General features: G+C 37.9%; 1 protein-coding gene across 9 annotated transcripts in view; it reads right to left on the bottom strand.

The window, feature by feature from the left end:
- Nucleotides 1-1,435: 1,435 nt before the first annotated feature.
- The window catches only part of DGLUCY (D-glutamate cyclase), a 37,997-nt gene continuing 18,249 nt past the window's right edge, over nucleotides 1,436-21,183 (bottom strand). For 5 of the 9 annotated variants that reach the window (XM_015865281.2, XM_015865280.2, XM_015865279.2 and 2 more), the window contains 11 exons: nucleotides 18,042-18,201; nucleotides 17,286-17,487; nucleotides 16,025-16,175; nucleotides 14,761-14,883; nucleotides 13,197-13,394; nucleotides 11,143-11,403; nucleotides 10,623-10,722; nucleotides 8,431-8,579; nucleotides 7,051-7,170; nucleotides 5,319-5,470; nucleotides 1,436-2,274 (listed from right to left, as the gene is read on the bottom strand). In XM_015865281.2, the coding sequence (XP_015720767.1) occupies nucleotides 2,131-2,274; nucleotides 5,319-5,470; nucleotides 7,051-7,170; nucleotides 8,431-8,579; nucleotides 10,623-10,722; nucleotides 11,143-11,403; nucleotides 13,197-13,394; nucleotides 14,761-14,883; nucleotides 16,025-16,175; nucleotides 17,286-17,487; nucleotides 18,042-18,201 (1,760 nt within the window). In that variant the 3' untranslated portion in view covers nucleotides 1,436-2,130. Of the gene's footprint in view, nucleotides 2,275-2,300; nucleotides 2,695-5,318; nucleotides 5,471-7,050; nucleotides 7,171-8,430; nucleotides 8,580-10,622; nucleotides 10,723-11,142; nucleotides 11,404-13,196; nucleotides 13,395-14,760; nucleotides 14,884-16,024; nucleotides 16,176-17,285; nucleotides 17,488-18,041; nucleotides 18,202-21,183 lie in introns of those variants that run through there. The other 4 variants (XM_032444947.1, XM_032444948.1, XM_032444949.1 and 1 more) reach the window with 4 other exon arrangements.

The following is a 21,183-nucleotide window of genomic DNA, read 5'->3' as shown; positions in this document are numbered from 1 at the left end:
CTTTCTGTGAATGTTTCCCCCAGTCCCTGCTGTCTGTGCCAGCTGGGCTCCTGGCTGCTGCAGTCCGTGCTTGTACGTTGCTAAGAGGAGCTCCAACACTCAGATTCCCGTGACCTGACATGCTGCAAGGCACACACATGGTTTGTTCAAAGATAAAATATTTGTTTTGCTGTTTGTGCTTTACTTCTTTATGGCTGCCCTTGTTGTTTAAACCAGCTGGAATACAGAGCGTGCCCTATTACATGCAATTGTCATCTAACAGATTAAGGCTTACTTGAGTCGGTACTTTGTTGTGGTCCACTTCTGGTCAGCTGCTGTGGTTTAAAATCAGATGGAAACTTATGTGATGGCCCAGAGTTCTGCTGCAGTTGCAGCATCTAACCTGCTGACCGGGGAGGGGAGGGCTGTTGGTTTGGTTTGGTTTTCCCTGACAGTGAAATCAGTACCTCATTCTGCAGTCTAAGTCTTTCTACATTGTAACAGCTTGGCTTAGGCTGTGGAATTGTAACCACCAGGGGAGGAGTGTAACCCTCAGATCCTTTCTATTCCAACCTGAACATGATGAGAGTAAGGCTTGCTGGAGATTGGCTGCACGCTGCCATTGGATTGAATACGGGGCTTGGGATGGCACAGAAGAAAGGATTTTAAAAACACACACACACGTTGACTATTAGCAAAATTTGTTATATTTTAGAAAGAAAAAAGCAAAAACTTTTTAAAATTAATTAATTGATTTTAATTAAATCAAGTTCCTCTGATGAAGCTGATGTAATGCACTGTAAAGTAACCACTGGGAGCAAGTCTGAATGTGTATCAGCATTCTGGCACTAAGGTTTCTTTCTCTCGTATATGTCCAACTGCTGTAAGCCTTGAAGGGCTGTGTATCTTTGGGGAGCTCAAAAAATGAATGCTGGTGGTTGTGGCACAAAATGATCTTGTTCATTCTCAAAGAGTTACATGCTTGTCTTACATAAAAGGAGGAACACAAAAGTAGGTAGAGGATGCTGCTACCTGCTGAAGTACCCCTGTCCTTTGGAAACAGCAGCGGCCAAACAGACCCACCGTCCTGCTCCTGCTGAAGCACGATAGCTCAGTACTTTCATTTTGTACTGCTGGCATCTCTTTATGGCAGGTAGAGCATCGGTGTCTGAGAGTACACTGCAAAGCACAGCCTGTGCTGTCTGCTGGGGGGCTGACCTCTGTCAGGTCTTCAGCACAGGCACTTACCTGGAGTTTAAGTAACAGTACATCTTTAAATGATGTAAGCCGGGTGTAAGGCACAACTGTTTGTCATGTTCTGCTTCAGCATTTGTAGGCCTTTGAGTTGCAGTTTAGTTGTTCTTCCAACAGTCTTGCTGAGAGCTGTATTTCTATAGCTGGAATTGGTCTAAATGCTCATTTACACAATTTTGTTTTAAACTGAATGCAGATGTTCTTTAATTTCTGATTGCACTTTAATAAGCATTAATATTTTATCACTGTGTATTTAACTCCTTTATGGTATCCTGCTAAGAGTAAAATATCTGCAGTATTTCTGTACTGTGCAGAAAGGGACAAAATTCACAAGTGGTGAACTTCTAACATAAAGGAGGCGATCAGTACAGCCTTCCCTTCACACAGAAAGCCTGCAAGGCTGCCCTTACTCTCATTAAAGCCCTCTCCTCACCTCATCACATTTCTACCGCCGTGACAAGACAGTGCTAGAGGGGCTGTTTAACCATTTTTACTGCCATAACACGTTCTGGTTTTTGTTTTGTTTTGAGCACACCACTGCAGCTGTTCTCCCCACCACAGCGTATTTTTAAATCCAAGTTGCTACAAGACTTACTTCCTGTCGCAGTGAGGAGGTTAGCAAAACAGGAACAGCAATGCAATTGTATTTCATTTTAATGAGAAGATTTCTTTGTAAAATCCAGATCGCTGCTTAGTGTGTGATATCTGTTAATATCCATTATACAATCACATGGAAGAAAGCTAGACTGAATCATTGTGGTAGCTCCTCCCATTTCACAGAAATTTTGTCAAGGCAATAATACGTAGTTGTGCATTGACAAGACACCAGACATGAAAGTCCAGTACTTAAAAGACACGGACTTGTCTTTTTCTGATGTAGAAATCAGCAGGGAGCAGTCAGTGTTGCACCTCCTGCAGTAGTTTTTCAATCATGTCTGAATGGATGTTGTAGAAGGGCAGTGCGTCCACCTCCATTTCCAGGCTGGCAGATGCTCCACTGCGGACCCCAAGCTGCACCAGTGCTTTCAGAAGCTTCTCTTCCTTTAAAGAGAAATGAATACCATACAATTAAAATCCCATATCAGGCAAAAACATTCATTGAGGCCTTTATTTTAAACCCAGGGGAGACTCTGACCTCACCCTCTGGATTTATTTTACGGACATCTTTCTTCTTTTCTACACTCCTTCAAGGAGCATTATAGTACTGCACAAATAAGAATCAGAGAAACCTCCACCCAAACTACCTGCTGTAGTTTTCACTGTGCAACAAGCTGCAGGGGCATCTCTAAACCAAAAGTACAGAGGAGGAAAAGGGTATGTCAGGGAAAAAGCTTACAAACAGAATCTAAGCCGGCTGCCTGATCCGTCTCCTTTCTTGCATATTGGGTGGTGCCAATGCGCCTTTTGCTTCCTGAACTCCTTTTCTGTTGATTTTCAGAATCCTGGACCCTTAAGAAAGGGCTGGGGAGAAGAAATATCCTGAAGTTCTCTTTCCTGGAATTCTTTGAAATGATGTTTAACTTGGTATGTTTAGAACTGCAACTCTATTTTGTGTTTATAATGGTTATTTTCTTGCTTGACAGTAATGTAAGCAGATATGTAGCATGTTCCAAACTGAGCTGTTAGAAGTACACAGAGGGAACTAAATCCTTGATAGTGACCTACGGGTAAGTTATCATCATGGGATGCAAAGAAGGGATGAAATCAGCCCTAAAAAATTTTGAACTTCCTCTTGAATTTCAATGAAGGGATTCAATTGATTCAATTGCAATTGCAGGGAACACTGACAAAAAACAAACAGGTAATGTGACTGCATATGCCTTCCTTCCTTGGGGGCTATACAGATGACTTGTGTATACATGTTTGATTTACCATGATGTTGTGACAAGAAGCCCTTTAAGGCAGCAGTGTGAAAATTGTCTGTTGTTTCAGTAACCTATGAGAACTTCAGAGACATTCAAAAACAGTTATTTTTGCTACTCTGCTTTTCATTTGACATGAGATATGCCCATTAAAATCTTATATACCATCTCAGCATCTCTTGTAAAGATAATTATTCCTCTAATTTTTCTTAATAAAAAAATATAAGGAGAATAAATAGCCTAATCACATCTCAGCTTCCTTCCATCCCATTCCTCAGTAACTTACATAATACCTTGATGTAGCCACACACATGTGTATATATCTTATTCCTTGAGAATGCCTATTTCTTGTGTGAAGGCCTTTTCTGTTTAGTTTTACTTCCATTTGTGTGAGACTCTGCTTTGAGGGAAATTGTTACTACCAAACAAAGCCCTACTCTTGTCATTGACAGTTCTATAGGTTGACGTACTTCTTATGAGATATTCCCATGCAATAACATTAGGAATGTCTTTTATATCCTGAATAAATATGAATGACCAAAAATGTGTAATGCTAAAATGTCTCATATTCTCACATTAAATGGTTGGTTGGTTGGTTCTTTCTTTCCACAAAAACCTCTAAGCCATACGGAAATAATTCAGCTGTTATATCACTCTCATGTCACAAAAGAGACCTCTGAAGTGGTTAAGCAAAATTTCATTGTAATTTCAAATTGTTTCTCCTACATATTTACAAGCTCCAGCTCCTTGACCTGCTTAGGCAGGGGAAATGGTCTTGCTTACTTAACATTATGTAACTATTCTTGGTGTAGTATCCTATCAGCAAATGTTACTGTTGAACTTGTAAGAAACATACACATCATGCAGTGTGGTCTGTAAAGTGCAGTTTGCTCGCTGTCCTCTGATCAGTAAATGTTTACACTGGGAGTAAGGTAACCAAAAATAAATGAAAGAACTCCACCATAATCCAAACCCAACAAATTCATAGAGAAATAACTTGTTAGTTTGTATTTAATTCATGGAAAAACTGTCTTGTGAATGAAAAGACTGATAAAGAACAGTAAAGCAAATGACACCTTTATATATGGCTCATGATCATGCAGATCACAATTCTGAAAGAGGTACTATGCAGTTCTTGTCAATTGCTCAACTCCACAATCATGGAAGGTAAGTAAAGCTGCATTGGTCAAGATGTTTTGAGCTGATAAAGTTCTCAGCAAACCACAAATGCTTCCCTCAGTAAAATATATGTAAAGAGTAATATAGAATAACCTTCACGTTCTGTTGAGCAGGAATAGAGAGCACTGCAGTTCTGAGTTCTGTTGCGGTTGTGATATTGTTTTAACATGAGAGACACAATTTAGGAGTGGGTTATTAGAGGCAGGGTAGTATGGTCAGGTTGCTGTTGGACTTGATGATCTAAGGTCTTATCCAAACTGAGCAATTTGATAAGGCTGCAGAGAAATAACACGTGTTCTAGGAAAGTCATCTTCATTTAGTTGTTATGGTCTGTGGGCTTCATGCATGGAATGCCATTTTGGAATAAAAATGAAATATTATAAGCAGGCAGCTTGGTGCTTAGGCAAGTACACAAATACTAATGTTAAGGTGGTACCAATGGTGCTTTTTATCCTAATAGGGAATTTTTGCAGCATTAAAGGAAACCACTGGGCAAAGAGCAGCTGAAAATGGTCTGATTTGTTTATTTATTTACTTATTTTGTACTAATGGAGTTGGTGAACAATAATGTGTTCAGGCTCAGGAAATCTTCTGCACTGTTTACTGTTGCATGATTTATAATGAAAGATACAATCTCCTCTTGTCGGACAATTTGTCATTTTCTTTCTTCCCACAAAACCATTTCCATTAATTTTATCTCAATAGATTTTGTGCTGAACTTTCAACAGCTCATTATTGGATTATTATCAATAACAATCAGCAGCACAGCATTGTAAAATAAAAGCAAAAAAGGATTTCCTGTATACAGTATCCCATTTAATCGCAGTATCTCATTACCAGAAAATCTGATCACAGTAGATTTGGGATATGTTAACTTCAAGGGAAAATGAGGAGGTGAAAATGGAAAAAGCATACCATGAAAAATACTTAATTTAATGTTGGAGCTGCCTTACACTTTGTTAAAAGTCAAAGGATAGCAAATACAGCTATGCTGAAAGTCGGGATCAGTTTCAGTTTTACATCCTTTTCATGAACTACCTTTACCTTTGTAACTGATGGAAGAGCCGACAGCCAGACAGTCTTCTTTGGTAACTGTGAAAACCCAACAGCTCTCCTCAGGTAGCAATCGTGTATTTCACAGGTGCTGAGAATATACAGAGCACAAGCAATGGCATAGCCACCCCAGTTAGAGACGCCTGCAAAACAAAGGAAGCACCACAAAACCAGACTGTTGAAAATAACAATACATTAAACAAGAGTTACTGTAAACATACCTACGCCTCAGAAGTCATTAGGCACTTTGACTGAGTCGCACAGTGATGCTGTAATGGAACTGGGATGTGAATTAACTATTGACAATGATTTGGAAAATATATTGTAGAAAGATACAATTGGATAAGATGTTAAAATGCTTTCTTTTGTATTTCAGACTGAATTTCTGCAAGTTTTCCCCTACCTTACTCTCTAGTTTGTCTTCCAGCAAGAGAAAAACTCACTTGGGCATGGTCTGTAAAACAGTTTTGTTTGGTTTATGTGAAATCCATGAGCTTTTGAGGAACAGTGTTACAGCTCGGTGTATTTTGCTTTTAACAACACTGAAGCAGATGATTTTTGATGAGGTAAAGCTGTGAAGATTTTCACTAAGTCAGATTTCTTAGTGCAATGTTGCACCATTCTAGAGAGCCCCTTTTTGGTCGCAGATGACATCTGGTTAAAGAGTTCAGCGGTTTCATGATATATAAAGGCCTGGTGGAACTGATGGTTGTCTGTGTCTCAATATGTCTTTTGTTTAAATGTCATGTGCAAGAAGACATTAATTCAAATGTAGTTAATATCCACAAGCTGTCTGCAAGCTGTGATTAAATCACTACACAGCTCCTTTGTTGGGGCTGTACTGGAGAATGTTAGATCTGAAGCCTGCAGTGAGAAGTTCTCTCTGACACCTCCCCCCGAGATGCAGAACAGCCGGATTTTCAGGAGCTGTGGAGGTTGTTTCAGCTCACATAGTGACGCATTGAGGGTGCAGTGAATGTTTCAGTGCATCCTCTCAAATGTCTGAACATTCCCCTTGCTTGCTTTTAGGATCTGGGTGTGACAAGGGTAAAAATCACAAGGATTTCCCCAACATCTCCCCTCTAAAATTGCTGTTTTAGCCTCTGCAATGTTGGAAACACAGGTGTTCCAACTCAGGTTAGAAACATGAGTTCAAGTACAGCATGGACCATTCAGTGCATACACTGTCCTTGCTGAACATGTCTCTTCATAGAGGAATTTATTTAACAGTGCTTCAGATGTTATATTAGAAGAGAATTTTAAGCTATAACATTCAACTTCTGTTGTACAGTAAGATGTGCACAAGCATGGCTGCTGAAAGAATGTATCTCCTTGTGTAAGAGCAATGCAGATGATTTTGTCCAGACACAGTCACACCTCAGATGTTCACCAGTTACCCCCAAAAATTCATATACACACAGACTTTTTTTTCAAATTCTCAGCTCACCCTTCCCTGTTATTTTGTTTAAGGTGGTTTCTCAAGAGTACTGTGGGTTTGCCCAGTTGTTTCTAATTAAATGCACTTTTGATTTAGTATCCTCAGTTTGCAGTCATTCCTACATGTACAGTCGTTGCTTAACTGTTCAGAAGATGGACACAACACAGAGACTGGTTACCATCACACAAAGAAAGGGCTGAAGTAGATCAGTTGGAAAGATAGGCGTTTTCTTTCCAGTTCTCTTCACAACATCAACAGCTCTCCCACACTCAACAAATCCCTTACCAGCTACAACAGCAAAGTCAGCTGCAACATCACAAGCTATAACATCTCCATTTTTTATGTGCTTCTTCACAGCATCTTTTACCTTGCCCATTCCTAATTCATTTCCTCCATCTCCAACACCTTTATCAAGAAGAGAAAAAGATCAAATGAGTATGAATCCAACATATAACATCCCATTTATCAAACAGCCAGAATCTTTACTGAGAGTTTCTGTGAGTGTTCAAAGCTCCACCTGAGATGATTTATCCCTTTTCACCAAAAGTTTCTATAATTTTTCTAAAGTATGCATTTAGAGAACAGTGTCTCTATTTTTGTTGGTCAAGCAGAAATATGGTGTATTTATATTCCAGAAATCCTGAGTGTCAGTAATTTTATGTAATGTCAGAATACTGCTGTTGTCACTGAGAGACCTGGAGATGAGGACAACACAAATTATCAGCTTAAAAACTGCTATTAGTCTCTTTCCAACATATAAAAAAAAATGAAAAGGAATTCAATTAATTAAGTGGAAATAAATCTTTTACCTGTTCATTTAAATGGAATATCCCCAAATTTATGCTAGTTAATGTCTACAAAAAAGAATATCCATTTCCAGAACCGCAAAGAGCTCCAAATCCTCACTGCAATGTACGGCATTTGAATTTCAAATGTAACTTATGCATAATACGTGTTACAGAAGTAGAATATTTATAATTTATGCTTAAAGTGCTGAAAATCAATAAATTTAGCTGCATAAATATCTCCCATAACTCTATCCTAAACTTCTGTAAGTAAAACTCAAAGTTATCTCTCAGCAGCACTGAGGACACTGCACTCCTTTCAAGATGATTATATCAGGTTTTCTTAGAGAAAAGGACCTATTACACCAGATGGGCACATGCAGTCTCTGCTCAGGAGAATGTACTGTTAATTGCAATATAAATGATGACTGTATCTAGGCTGCTATTTTAATACAGGTAGAACAACCATAAATTGGTTACAATAATTCAAAATTCAGTAGCTTTCTCTGCTGCTTTTCACCTATAAAATACAGAATGAAGTCAGTGTCAGAAACTAGACTTAGGGGATTGTATGTAAGCCTGCTCAGATGTGTATAATGCCCACATAATGATAATACACACACCTGAGACCACTTATTTGTCTTTAAGTAACTCTGAAATCAACTCCTCTATGAGGACCTTTTCAGGGGAGCCTGTAGTTCTTCCTCTAACAATGCCTCTTTAAATTCGACACAAATGAACAGCTGTAGCCCTCAAGCTATAAGTAATAGCCCTCTGGCTATTCAGTGCCTGTCTCCTCATCTGCTTCGCTACCAGTAAGTACAAGTTCCTGTTTTGTGCTTCTTTTGCTTCTGAGACTGTAACACAGACATATACATACCTGTTGTTGTTATTCCTGGAATGGTTTGTGCAGTTAAGAATAGTTCATCTATGGGATCCACTAGGTGTTTAATATTCACTTTCCTGGCATTGTAGTAATTGCCATCAGCAGCCATCCCAGCACGCTCTATTGCTATCAGGTGATCAAATCTGATTAGACAAAGGAAGAGAGCTGTCAAAGCTGTGATTCTCACCTAAAACATTTTTGTTGGCTGCTTCTCCTGTTGTGTTGAGTTCTGCTTTGCAACCATTTGAGATGTGAGGTAAAACTTGGATACTGTTTTGTTATTTCTCTGTGTAGTTTTCTACAGTTTATTTCAGAGCTTAATCTAGTTTATCTGTAGATTTAATGCAACTTCCTCAAACCATGTCTGTTAACAATAAACAGAGACTTTCATGGACTCTTCCAAATGAATATTTCTTTGGGCCAGCCTGTTTCATGTCATATGGGCTTGCTCTGTTTCATGTTAAAGTGGGTAATGATTATGCATGTATTTATTTTCTCAAACAAAACAAAAAAGAGTCCATTAGATGATTATTTAAGTCCTCATTAGTAAAAACGTAGTCTCTGCTTAAGGAACATTACTTGAAAATTGTTCACTTGTATCTGGTCAGGGAGTTTTTTGTTTGTGTTTTATATCTTGGGGCTGTGGGTTTGAGGGATTTATTTATTTGAAGTCTATGTCAGTTTTTGGCTTGTGAAAGGACACAGATGTACTGCAGATGTCCAAAGCTTTAAGCAGAGTTTTAGTACTTAATTCTGCCTCTTAATATTATAATTAAATTATTTAGTTTCCTTCTGCAGCTTTACTGTCAAGAGGTTACTGTTTCCATTGAATTATTTAATGATTTGTGTGGGAGCATCTACTGTGACAGAGGAGACCTTAAACAGTTTAGTTGTCAACTTCTAAGAAATGCTTACTTCAGGGTTTGGGGGAATTTGTGATCAATTGAAGTAGAAGCTGGTTGTAATTAAATTATGCTTGGCTATAAAAAAAAGAAAAATTAAATGCTTTTAAAGCAGCGCATAAAAATGGAAGACAGTATCAAGCTGAAATTGTAGTGCGCACTAAGCCTGCACCTCACTGCAAGAGAGACACTGAGGCCCTGGAGTGTGTTCAGGGAAGGGCAACAAAGCTGTGAGAGGTCTGGAGTGTGAGTTTTATGAGGGAGCTGGAACTAGGATAGGCTCAGGGAAGCCTTATCACTCTACAGATCCCCAAAGGGAGATTGTGGTGAGGTGGGAGTTGGCATCTTCTCTTATGAAACTGGTGATAGGACTGAAGGGACTGGCCTCAAGTTGCAGCAGATTTAGAATGAAACAGGATGTGAATAAACTGAACAAACCGATGAACTAAATACGAGGATGAAAGATTTTTTTATTGAGAAGAAAAAAATGAAGGTGACAGGGTTAAAATGCAGCAAAAGGAAAGATCAGTAGAAAATGAACAGCATATGCCTATCTAAAGGAAATGTTAGTTGCTTACAAAGTAATGAAATGTGTATAGAACTACTTAGCAAAATTCTCCAGTGCATTAACATCAATCACACACTTGTATACATCTGAATTTCTGCCCAACTTTATACACTGAACACTACATATGCAAACAGTTCAAATCGATGTTCAGAAGTTGGTGCATGCTTCTATAACTTTGGTGTGGGCTGCCTAAAGGCAATAGGACAGCCACTTTCACAGTGCTAAGAATGCCTGGGATTTATGAAATTGCATTTGATTCTCCAGTTCTTAGACTTGAACCAAAGCTCTAGAAAGCAGAAATATTCTTTTCCCTGGTCATTCTCCGACTCCACCTCTCAGCATCCCAATTTTTTCACTGATCCAAAAACTGGGAACATTATATATAGTATTCAAATGCCTATGTGTGTTGTTGTGGAATAACAGCTGAAAAGCTTTTAATTGTTTTTCCCAAGAAAAAAAACAAAAAAACAACTATTAATAATACATTCTAAGTATTGTTTCCTTCTGTATTCCAGAAATGTGTAATCTCAGAATAATGTGGAATTCTGTACTCCATGTGTGCTCCAGTACAAGTGTTCTGATTCAAACTTTGCTCTATTCATTCTGCTTCTTAAGGGCTTGCGAAGATGCCACCTTCTTAGATCATGGCTATTGTTTTTATTATCACTCCATGCAGTTAGAGGTGTGACCCATTCTCAAATACTGAATGAACCTACCTAGGTCTTCTGGGATTCCCACTCTCACACAAAAATGTTAGAGCTGAATCGGCACTTTCCCTTTGATAACTCAGTAAGGGGACAGGTTCCTTCAGGATGCCTGGAGGAAAACAAAATAGAATTCAGATGCTACTTTTATTTTAAAGGAGAGTGGAATATTTAGGGCTCAACATGTTTATGTAGTTCTTGATAACCTTTCTACATCCTTGCTTTAAATTAAACTAATTTACATGTTAGGACTGTTAAATGGGATCTTAGGATAGAAAGCTATAGAATAAGAAGAGACATCCAGAATTCTTCCCAAGCGGCTCTCCCAGGCTCACCACCCAGGTGCCTGAGTATTAATTTGCTTCCAGCTGCCTTTAACTGAACATCATATCACTGCTGATCTGAGCTCACAGGATGAATGCTTGCTTGTTCTCTGGAGGAAAAAAAAAATCCTGAAGTAAGTTACAATGAGATTAACTGAAGTGAACCTTGGCTCAAATTAGCAAGACAGAACTGGAAAAATGTCTCTTACCTATTTGCACAGCCTCTTCAATAATCTTTTTATTCAGATCCATGGCTCTCTGATCTGTTACTATGGCTACATCTTTCTCCAAGGCCTGCAACATGGCCGCAATAGCAAGGGCTCCTGGGGGCCCGTCGTTCTCTTCCGGCGGCTCATAATTGAAGTGGGTGGGAAACCCGGTGGTTATCAACACGGACCGAGCATGGGACAGGGACAGGCAGGCCTTCAGCAGCTCCCCGGGGTGGAGTAAATGAGCAATGCCCCGATTGCCTAGGAAAGTATTTTTAGAGACTTATTAATTTATTTCAGAGAGCAGTAGACTTCTGTAACATCGCTCTCTTTTGGAAGTTTCTGTCTGGATGGATCAGTGTACTTTAATGACATAATATGGGGAGAAAGGGAAGGAAAAAAAAAATAGGAAGAAGAAAAAGAAAAACCTCTGGTCAAGGCAGGAATTGGGCTGATTTCCTCAGGAAACCTAAGAAAGTGTAGGATATGAGTAATGGGGAGAGAGCTGTGCTTCCAGGTTAAGAATTTCAGTTAACTGGGTTTTGGAAACTACTATGCTAGCATTTCTAGGTACTGGTGTAAATAACTTCCCCCCCCCCCCCAAGAAGAGTTTATTGAATATTATTTTCCTTCTTTTCACCCTCTCCTTCCCTCCGGTTATAGTCGTGCCAGACCATGTCTAACTAATGAGGCTAGATTAATACTTAGCTTCCCATGTTTTACAGAAGGTTCAATGCAAACCTCAGATGAGTAAGCCGGTTCTTTATCTCCGCTTAACTCTACTCCCTCAGGAAAGAGTTAATTCCCAAATCAATTCAGCTTGGTGAAATCATGATATTCATGAGCTGATAATGAGAGGCAAGTCTTCACTATTGTTTTCTAGTCTCCTCTTATCTTAATCTTTCTCACCCTTTTTTCCTTCTTTCCTATCGTTGAACCCAGTTTCCTCTGTCATTTTCTCTTAATTCCTCCTACATAATATATAGGCAACATATAGATAAAATGTAAATGCTAGACACAGAAGAAAGTTCTCAACAGGACTTGGATAGAAGGAGGGATATATTAGCCTCTGAGAAGTGTGGTGTTTCAAGTGAGATAAAGTACTATAGCAATGTAGGCACTCTTTTAGCAACAAAATGAGCTAGCTCTGAAGTTAGGTTTCATGTTTCTCCAGAGCGTGGCATTGTGCCATGCTGAACTCCAGAGTGGATAAAAGGAAAGGCTTTGTGAGTAAAAATAAACAGACCCAAATATATTCACGCAGCCAAACCCTGAGCTGGGGAGAACAGTCTGTTAGCTGCTTTCCACTGCTGCCTGTAAAGGATTTCAGAAAATTCATGGTAAACTGAAGTCAGAATTTACAGCAGAAAGAAGTGCCTAATTCAATACATATTTTAGGAATGGCTATGCTATTCTGTTTGGCTTTTAGTCCTTTATTCTCTTCTTTTATTTGCACACAGTCCTATCTTTCAACATTCTCGAGATCAGGTCACTTTGGTCCATCACAGAGAGCTCAGTGACAAATATGTCAGCAGAGCTTCGTGTAATTCCACCCATCAGAGAGGGATACTTGAAAAACACATGCAACTACTAGAATATCCCCGTAAGAAAACATTAGTCATGAATATATTAAAGAAACATGTTGTTTACTTAACAGTGAATGCGTACATAGCACTATGAGCTTGTTGAGATGCCCTGTACTTCACATATCAATTTCAGATTTATTCAGTAAACATTTCTTATTCCCTGTGGATGCTCTAGTCTGCTGTAAACAGAAAAGCTTCTGTGTACTTTGAGAGCATACAGTAATCATACTTACACGTTCCTTTACCAATAAAGTTGAATGGTTTAGGTCAAACTCTGTATTAAATATTACCATGAAAATTAAAACACCAAGTTATATTAACAAATATATGAATATACATATATTTAAAGATTAAAGTTGTCTTTATGTTCTTATTTCATTCTTTAAATCTGTAGATAGCTATACAAACAGTGTCATTCATATCTACTTCATAACCAATCTGTTAAAGGAAGAGATTTTTTGTTTTCACCTGGATCTATTCCAATTAGGCCCTCTAGAGTCTTTATCTTTTTTGCTGCTTCTGTTGACACCATACTGTAATGCAAAGGATCTTGTGAAATGCAATGGACTTGTGGGACTTCTCTTGAGGATCTGAGTGTAAATTTGTCATTCTTGAGGTCAGTAATAAACGTGCAGCCAAAAGAATGAGTAAAAGCCAATGGAGATCCTAAAACAGACAAAACAAAACAAAAACAAAAAGCCCCCACAAACTTCAGTTTAAACATGCGAATAAACAATGCTTTGTTATTGCAATGTATCATAATATCAGAAGCTATTTAACAACACAGAATAACTGTCTGATGAAACTTATAAAACAGGTGATATTTTAAGATACATTGCAGCAATAAAAACACTTTGAGGAAAGAAATATGTGCATATATATATATATATACACACAAAAATGCTTTCACTTCTGAAAAGCTCATGTGGGTTGTTGAGATCAGGTTTTTCTACACTACCATCTCTGGTATCTGCCTGAGGCAATTCAGGAACTGACAACTGGTACCCTTCAAGGAAACCAGTCAGGAATTAGCAAGTCTGAAAACTGCGTGAGCTAAGAACAAGTTAACACTGAAATTTTCATAGTGTGTTGGTGATGTTGTTTCTGTAGAAATCAATTAATTGTCCACGTTCTAGACTGTTGCCATGTCTCTCTATTCCTCTGAATGTAATTTTAATAGTTATAGGACAAAACTGTATTAACTACTACCTGCTGGCAAGTAGTTTTTGATTAAAAAAAATGGGAATTGAATCTTCACACAGCATCTTGTCCACCTAGAGAGGGTAGCTATAAACAGGCAAGGAATGATGGCAAAAGTTCCCTTTGCTAGAGAACTAGAAGAGGGAATTTGAGAAACACTAAAACCCTGGTGAGCAATAAGTTTATTCAGATCTGACAGCATATTACCTTCCTAATCTGAAAATCTATATATCTTTATATTAATTTTGGAAGTCTTGATACTTGGCTTACATCATACTTTTTGCTAAAATGGGCATGTTTTTGGATAAATCACTGCAGGCGTATTTAAGCAAGCAAAACATTACTTCGTTAGGATGGTGGAGAGGGAGAAGGTATGTGCTTGCTCTGTGCTGGATCTTTTGGGAATATGTGGGCAGCAATTTAAAGGAAAATAGAGAATGTGGTCATTGAGGTTTCATACATGGAACAGTTGAACTGGGTGATCTTTTAGGTCTTTTCCAGCCTTGGTGATTCTATGATTCTATATGCCTCACCAAACCATGTGACTAGACAACGCATTTGTGAAGCTAACAATGACTTAGATTTTGATAGATCAATGACTTGGAGTAATATAATGCTGTCACTATGGCTTAGTTGAGTTTTTTTGCCCTTCAAACTCACATCTGCTGTAAATGATTGGGTAAAGGGCAGGATAAGAACTCTCCCTCCCTCCCCTCTTTCTCCCTCTCTCCCTTCCTCTCCCTCTCATACACACACACACAAAAAAAAAACAAAAAACAAAAAAAAAAAAACCTGAAGGATCATTTTAAAAGCTTCCAAAGACAGTACATACTGCAGTTGATGACTGCTTCTATTCCTGTTACACTGCAGGCCCAAAACACTGGGATATCACCAGGGTGAAGGCGAACTGGATCTCCATAGTCTGGCTTGGAAAGATCTTGTATTCCCAACAGACCTGTCATTGATCAATAGAAACTCATCATAGATTTCAGGAAGCAGTAATATTACAGAAGCTGAGAGGAGAACCCCAAATCCTACCCAATAATACTGAGAGAATAATGGCAGTGGCAAGTTCCACTGAAGTGGCATACTTAGTTTGCCCTGAGTGTATGTTCTCAGAACCTGAGCTGTCTTGTTTCTCCTTTTTGTACATGACATCAGTAAAAATGTGTTCAGTTCATTTATAGTAGAAAAATGTGAACAAGGTGTGCATGCTGAGTTCCCAAGATATTATGCATCTTTTCTCTCAACATAAGAATTACAATGGTGGCAAGCAGGAATAAATTAGTGCAATGCAAAACAGGCTTTTTCTAGAACACAAGTCCTGATCCCTTAGCTTCCTGCATTATTTAGCTAAAGAAATGTGAATTCTTTTACCTCTCTGGATTGGATAAGTACATCTCACTCTCAGCCACCTTTCACTAAGTTGTCTTTTCCTTTAACACCTACTCACAGTATTCTAGGTCACTCATTTACCTATTTTTCTTTTTATTATTATTTTTAGTTTTAAAAATAAATACACAGGGGAGACCCTCACCCAATCTCTACTCAAAGTAATGAATTATCACCCATTCCTCTGATTTAAGCACTAAGACCAAATACATTACTGCAGTGTACCATTACCAGTGGCATCACTCTCCGTGCCACGGAATGTGATCTGGCTGTGTATGCAGCTCCTGAGCCCACTGACTGACAAATTTCTGTCATTCACACACATCCACACATACTTCTCCCTGTGCCGTCAATCTCTTTTCTACCCTGTCTCTGGAATCCCTGACAACAAGAAAGCATTCAAATATAAATGAAACTGCATACATTTTAGAAAAACGCAACTACACTTCTAACCCAAAGCTCTCTTGATATATAACTGCCATTATCCAAGAATTCTGTGTAATCCACTCAGTCAAAAAATATCTTTTTCTTTTTTTTCTTCTCTAATTGAGGTTTGTAGCCATTAAAGTAATTAGAACATAAAAATATAGCAGGGCAGGTACTTTAGTCTTAACACTTCCCATGGCTTCCCTTCCACCATTTTTAGTTTAATTTTTTCAATTGATAATAAAGCCCACAGGGAACAAAATAAGGAAAGTACTGACCAGGGTTACCCATGTGAACTGGTGCTCCTTGAGTTTCTTTTAATGCAGATGTTGCAAGCACAGCTGCTTCCAATTTGCTTTCAGGAACTGGTCTCATTGTGACAAGTAAGTTGCAGCAAAAAGTAGAAATACTGTAGCATGGTACAGCTGTCTGACAGTTAATAAGAACCAAAAGTATTGGAAGAATTATACCAGATAATAATATTCATTTCAAATAGTATTTAATTTTTTTTTTCTTTTAAGATTCAGAAGTGAAATCTACCACCATTAAGCTTCTTCATATAGACCACTAAATGCTCTGTACCACTTGTTTTTTGCCTCAGTACACGCAACATACAGCATGAGCTCAGAGTATTCAGAATATTGCCAGAAAACCATTTTGTACATCCTACATAGAAAATGAAAAACTAACGAAGTATCATAGTGAGAAATCAATCTGGTTTGAATCCATTCTCTCTGCTGAAATTCAGAGAAATTGTGATGTACAATAACACGTGAGGGTCAGGGCTGCTAACTGGCATTCCTTTACTGCAGAAGCAGCTTGCCAGTTCTTCATATTAAAGCCATCTTTTGTGCCTCTAGGAATGATCTATGGACTTCACTGTCCTTGTTCACTGGGATGCTGAAACACCTAATCAGAAATAAAGCAGCCAAGGTCACTAGAAGTAAATGTCTGATATATAAAATTGCATTTGAATAAGTGAGAGATGTTGTCAGCAACAGCATATAAAATGTTTGTTAATTTTTTAATAACAATTACATCTGCCACTGAATAAATGCACTGTATAGTTCTTTATTTTCACGTTCTAAAGCCACAGGAAAAATCCAAAACATGACCTTCCTACTTGCAGAACAAACTGTTACTATGATGGTTCATAACAAATAATACTGCTGCTAACTAGAACTGCTGTAGAGAGTGGGACTTGTACTAAAGTTGAGCAACAGCATAGTACATGGGTCATCAGTTGAAACTGAGAAGGAAACTAGGACTAAATTCACATGAAATGGATGCCATGGCACACAGGGAGAAAAATCTGACTGAAAAAGAATAAAATACCAAGTCAGCCTTGCAGGAAGTTGAGAAAAGCTCTGATTTGATGCTGGGTGTATTTAATCAGATATTTTCATGTACTCAACACTAGTATCTGATTCAAGCTATTGTGCAGAGTTGAAAAACTTCCAATTCTGAGTGATCAGTGTAGGCACATAATATGAATACAGACAAATAATGGAAAGGTTACATCTGTCTGTGTATCCTTACCTTATACACACTTACGTTACGTTTTTGTTCAGTATTTCTTTCAGGAATGCCAGCAGCTTGGAGTACTTTTTCAAAATTAAAGCTGCAGCAGCCTAAATAGAAAGCCACCATGTCCTTCAGTTGTTCAGCGTAATCATTTAGACTTTCTAGGGATCCAGTAAAAGCCCCATATTCATACTTTCTGTACTGCAGATGGTCAGTTCTGGTGAAATAAGAAGTTACCACAGCTTTATCATGCTTTTTGAAAACGTGTATGACAAAAATCATCCAAAATTTTTATTAAATTATTCACTTTAAGACACAATAAGGCTGCAGGATAGAGCTTACTTTATCCACTTCATTTCTTTCTGAGAAAGAGTGGGGAAAAAAAATACTATTTACAACAGGACACCCTCAGAAATATCATATGACCACTATGTCTGTGTTAATACTAAAGAAAAGAGAGGTAAAACATTACAATTTAATTCTGCTCAGACTGAAGAATTGTAAGAAATTTCATATAAGTTCCTTTTTGCTTTAGAGTAATACTTGCAGTATGGATTATTATGACAATATATTTCTCAAGCACAAAATGATCAGGCTGATTCTATCCTGTTATATTCATGCAGTTTTCACTTAAAGGTGTAACTCCAAGAAAATGCACTCATTTAAATTGTATAGAAGCATAAGCAGGTTATTCCCTGAAACACTGTTTTTTCCTAATCACCATCAGCGCTCGCTGCAGAACTTTGAGAAACAGAGTCAGTCTGTACTTACCTGGTATCAGAATTGCTACTCAGAGAAGTACACTTCCATTCCCCTGGTTTACTTCTGTACAGCAGTGGCAGTGCTCCACTGTTTGCATGGCAGAACTTCTCAAAGTCATCAGCCAGGGACTTGTGCAAAAGCACGACTCTGGCCTGAGTATAGCCTGGAACTGTAGAGTTATTCATTTTAAAATCTAATGCCAAGCTGCAAGTTGTGACCCTTAAGATAATAATCTTCTGGTACAGTGTCCATATGCAGCCCATTTCTTACAGCATTTCTGACATTTTGGCTTCCCTGAGTTTAGTGAAGAGAAATTGTCTTGGGCCGCATAGAAAATATGTAACAGAGTTAATGTATATAAATAACAAAATGTATTTTTCAATTAAAACATAAAAAAACAGCAATAAAAACATAAACTAGTGGGATATTTGGCCTTGCTTTCATTAATATAATCCATCAGTGTCTTGTTCAATGAAAGCGGCTGCAGTTCTCAGTGAGCTCTCAAGGTGCTCCTCAGAGATTTTTGGTGAAATATTACTCCTCCTGTATTTCATCCTTAAGATCACTGGTTCACAAATGTACATGCTGCCAAAAGGCAATGACACGAATAAGGCATGATTATAAAGCATGGGGTGTTTTTTCTCTGCTAAGGCAGGTCGTACTATGTCTCTTTACCAGACTTTCATCAAATTCCTCTTGGAGTTGAATGTATTTATATATAGCATTTTATCCTGGCCTTTTTTCAGAAAAGTAAATGTTGACCTCATAATCAGTATCTGTAACTCCTGGAACTGGTGATGATTCAGTTTATTGGACTTCATGACATTTCACATCTTTGATGATGATTTGCGTGACATTATCCATTTTTAAAGCTTTCACACATAAATTTTCTTGATGTACAATGCAGTGATATTTCATCAAACATGAGCTGCCAGTGGTAATTGTATCATGTTCTATTAATTTTAAAGTCCCTCTTTTTAAGCAACCATTGCTGGGGCACCATCAGTAGCTATACCAGATATGTTGACAAAGGTTAAAGAAAATCACTTTAATGTAATTTTTACTGCTTCATACAAATCAAGAGATTTAGTTGTGTCTTTTAATGGCACCAAAGAAGCCATTTCTTAAGTGACATTATATTCATCATCAATACCTGTAATGCAAATGGCAGGTTGAGCCATACGCGTAACATCAGTACTTTCATCTATAGTCAAAGCACATTCAAAATTAGCAGCTTTACACTCCTAAGTTCTTTTGATAGATTTTCCTGTTTCTTCAGTTTGCCTGTTTGCAGTCTGGAGATACAAAGTAGTTCTAGAAAAATCTGGTTTTTATCAGGGCACATTGGTTCTGCCATATTTCCAAACTCAACATAAGTAAATGGTACTTCCCCCCAACCCCCTATAACATTTGCTACAATGTAAATAGCTTTTCTAACAGAGTCCCTTTGAGTTTAAACCTTTTAAAAAAGAGTTTTGCTGAGGTGCCAGGCTTGTTTTCATTTCTGCTATTTTGTCTGTAGGAAGCATTTCTTGACATGCATCGAACAGCATGTTTTTGCAGATCATGTCTTTTCAAATTGCAATCTTTTAAAACTGATACTATTTCCTTACAAATTAAGTATAGTGCCATACTATTTGTCTTGGGAAAAAAAAGTACCTATGTTTCCTATGGGTGTGCACCTGGGGCAGAGCTGCTGCCATGATGGCACAGACTGGGGAAGGCCGTAGTGCAAGCTGTGTCAAGCCAGCCATAAGCTGCAGGTTGGACATGCCTGACTTAGAGTTTGTTTGCTATGGAATTTTACCTTGAGCTGCAGTTAAACAGGAGAGAAAGACAGCTCCTGAATAATCTGTTGCCTGTCACACTGAATCTTAGGCATTGTTAATTAATAATTAAAAACACACACACACAAATTAAAAAATCGGACAGAACTGCTACACTTTCTTCACTTAGAATCAACTTTGACTTGAAAAGGTGCTGACCATTTCCATGCAACTGGTTCTAAAGACTTTTTTTTTTTTTTTTTTTTTGCAACGTGTATCAGTGTGTCTTGGGAAGTTATTACTGTGTCAGACAGCAGACAGACCAGTGAGAGGTTGTGCAGAAGCTCCCCCTTTCCTAAAGGCTATGGTAGTCTGTCATCCAAGAGGCAGCTGAAATCAATGATCTTCTTTAAAACCTGTAGAGATCAACCAAATCCTAATTTTGACCAAAGCTAACTGAGAAAGCAAAAGATAAAACGCTGTTCCTGATGGAAAAAATGTAAAAGTAAGGCTTAAATTGAGGCCAGCATGTATTTGCATACTGAACATGACCACAAACTGCTCCTTTGGGACTACTCAGCACAAAAATTCATTTTATTACTAACGAAAGTTTCTAAATACAGAATTAGCTTCTTCTAAATACAGAAATTCATTTTTGTTAAATAAACATACTAAATATACCACAGAATAAAAGACTACATTGAGTTACCCTACAGCCTCATTCCCTGCTGCCCATGTGAAACCTACAGGCATTTTCTTCTGTGCTGATTATATTCACAGATTCTTAAAATTATGGCTTTAGTCAGTGAATTCAACTTGAAGAGCACTGCATTTGAAATGCTATTCACTTCTGCCAGAATGAATCTGTAGGCAACTTCCAGGAATACTCCAGTCAGGAAGGTTTTTTTAACCAGCTCTTAGATAACTTTATTCTTCCTCCTGATAACTATCCTGACTTTTTTATTTTTATAATGAAAAGGTATTTTTCCACTTCTTGTATCAGCCGAAGTATATACTTGCATTATGTATCCATCATTATAGATACATTCCTGAACAGTGTTAGTTAAGCAGGACATGCTGATCAATTAAGGCATAAATTCAGCATATTGTTGTCCCAGTTCAGAGAAATTTTAAAAGAGTTTTTAATGTATTTTGTGGGTGACAGCAAAGGTAACAAGCAATAGTTACTTTAGAAGTATAGTGCAACAAATGAAGCAGAAAAATGCTTCTGTGACCATACATCTCTATGTACTAATTAAAGTAAGGTCTGTGATGAACACATCATGTGACTTAAAAAATGTGATGATAATGTGTGTAAGGAAAGCCAGATTTAGTTTTTTTCAGATATTTCTGCATCCATAATTTCTCACTGACATAACGGAGAG

This window comes from Coturnix japonica, chromosome 5, assembly GCF_001577835.2.
Source record: "Coturnix japonica isolate 7356 chromosome 5, Coturnix japonica 2.1, whole genome shotgun sequence".
Classification (NCBI taxonomy): Eukaryota; Metazoa; Chordata; class Aves; order Galliformes; family Phasianidae; genus Coturnix; species Coturnix japonica.
This window is presented reverse-complemented; position numbering and strand designations above follow the sequence as displayed.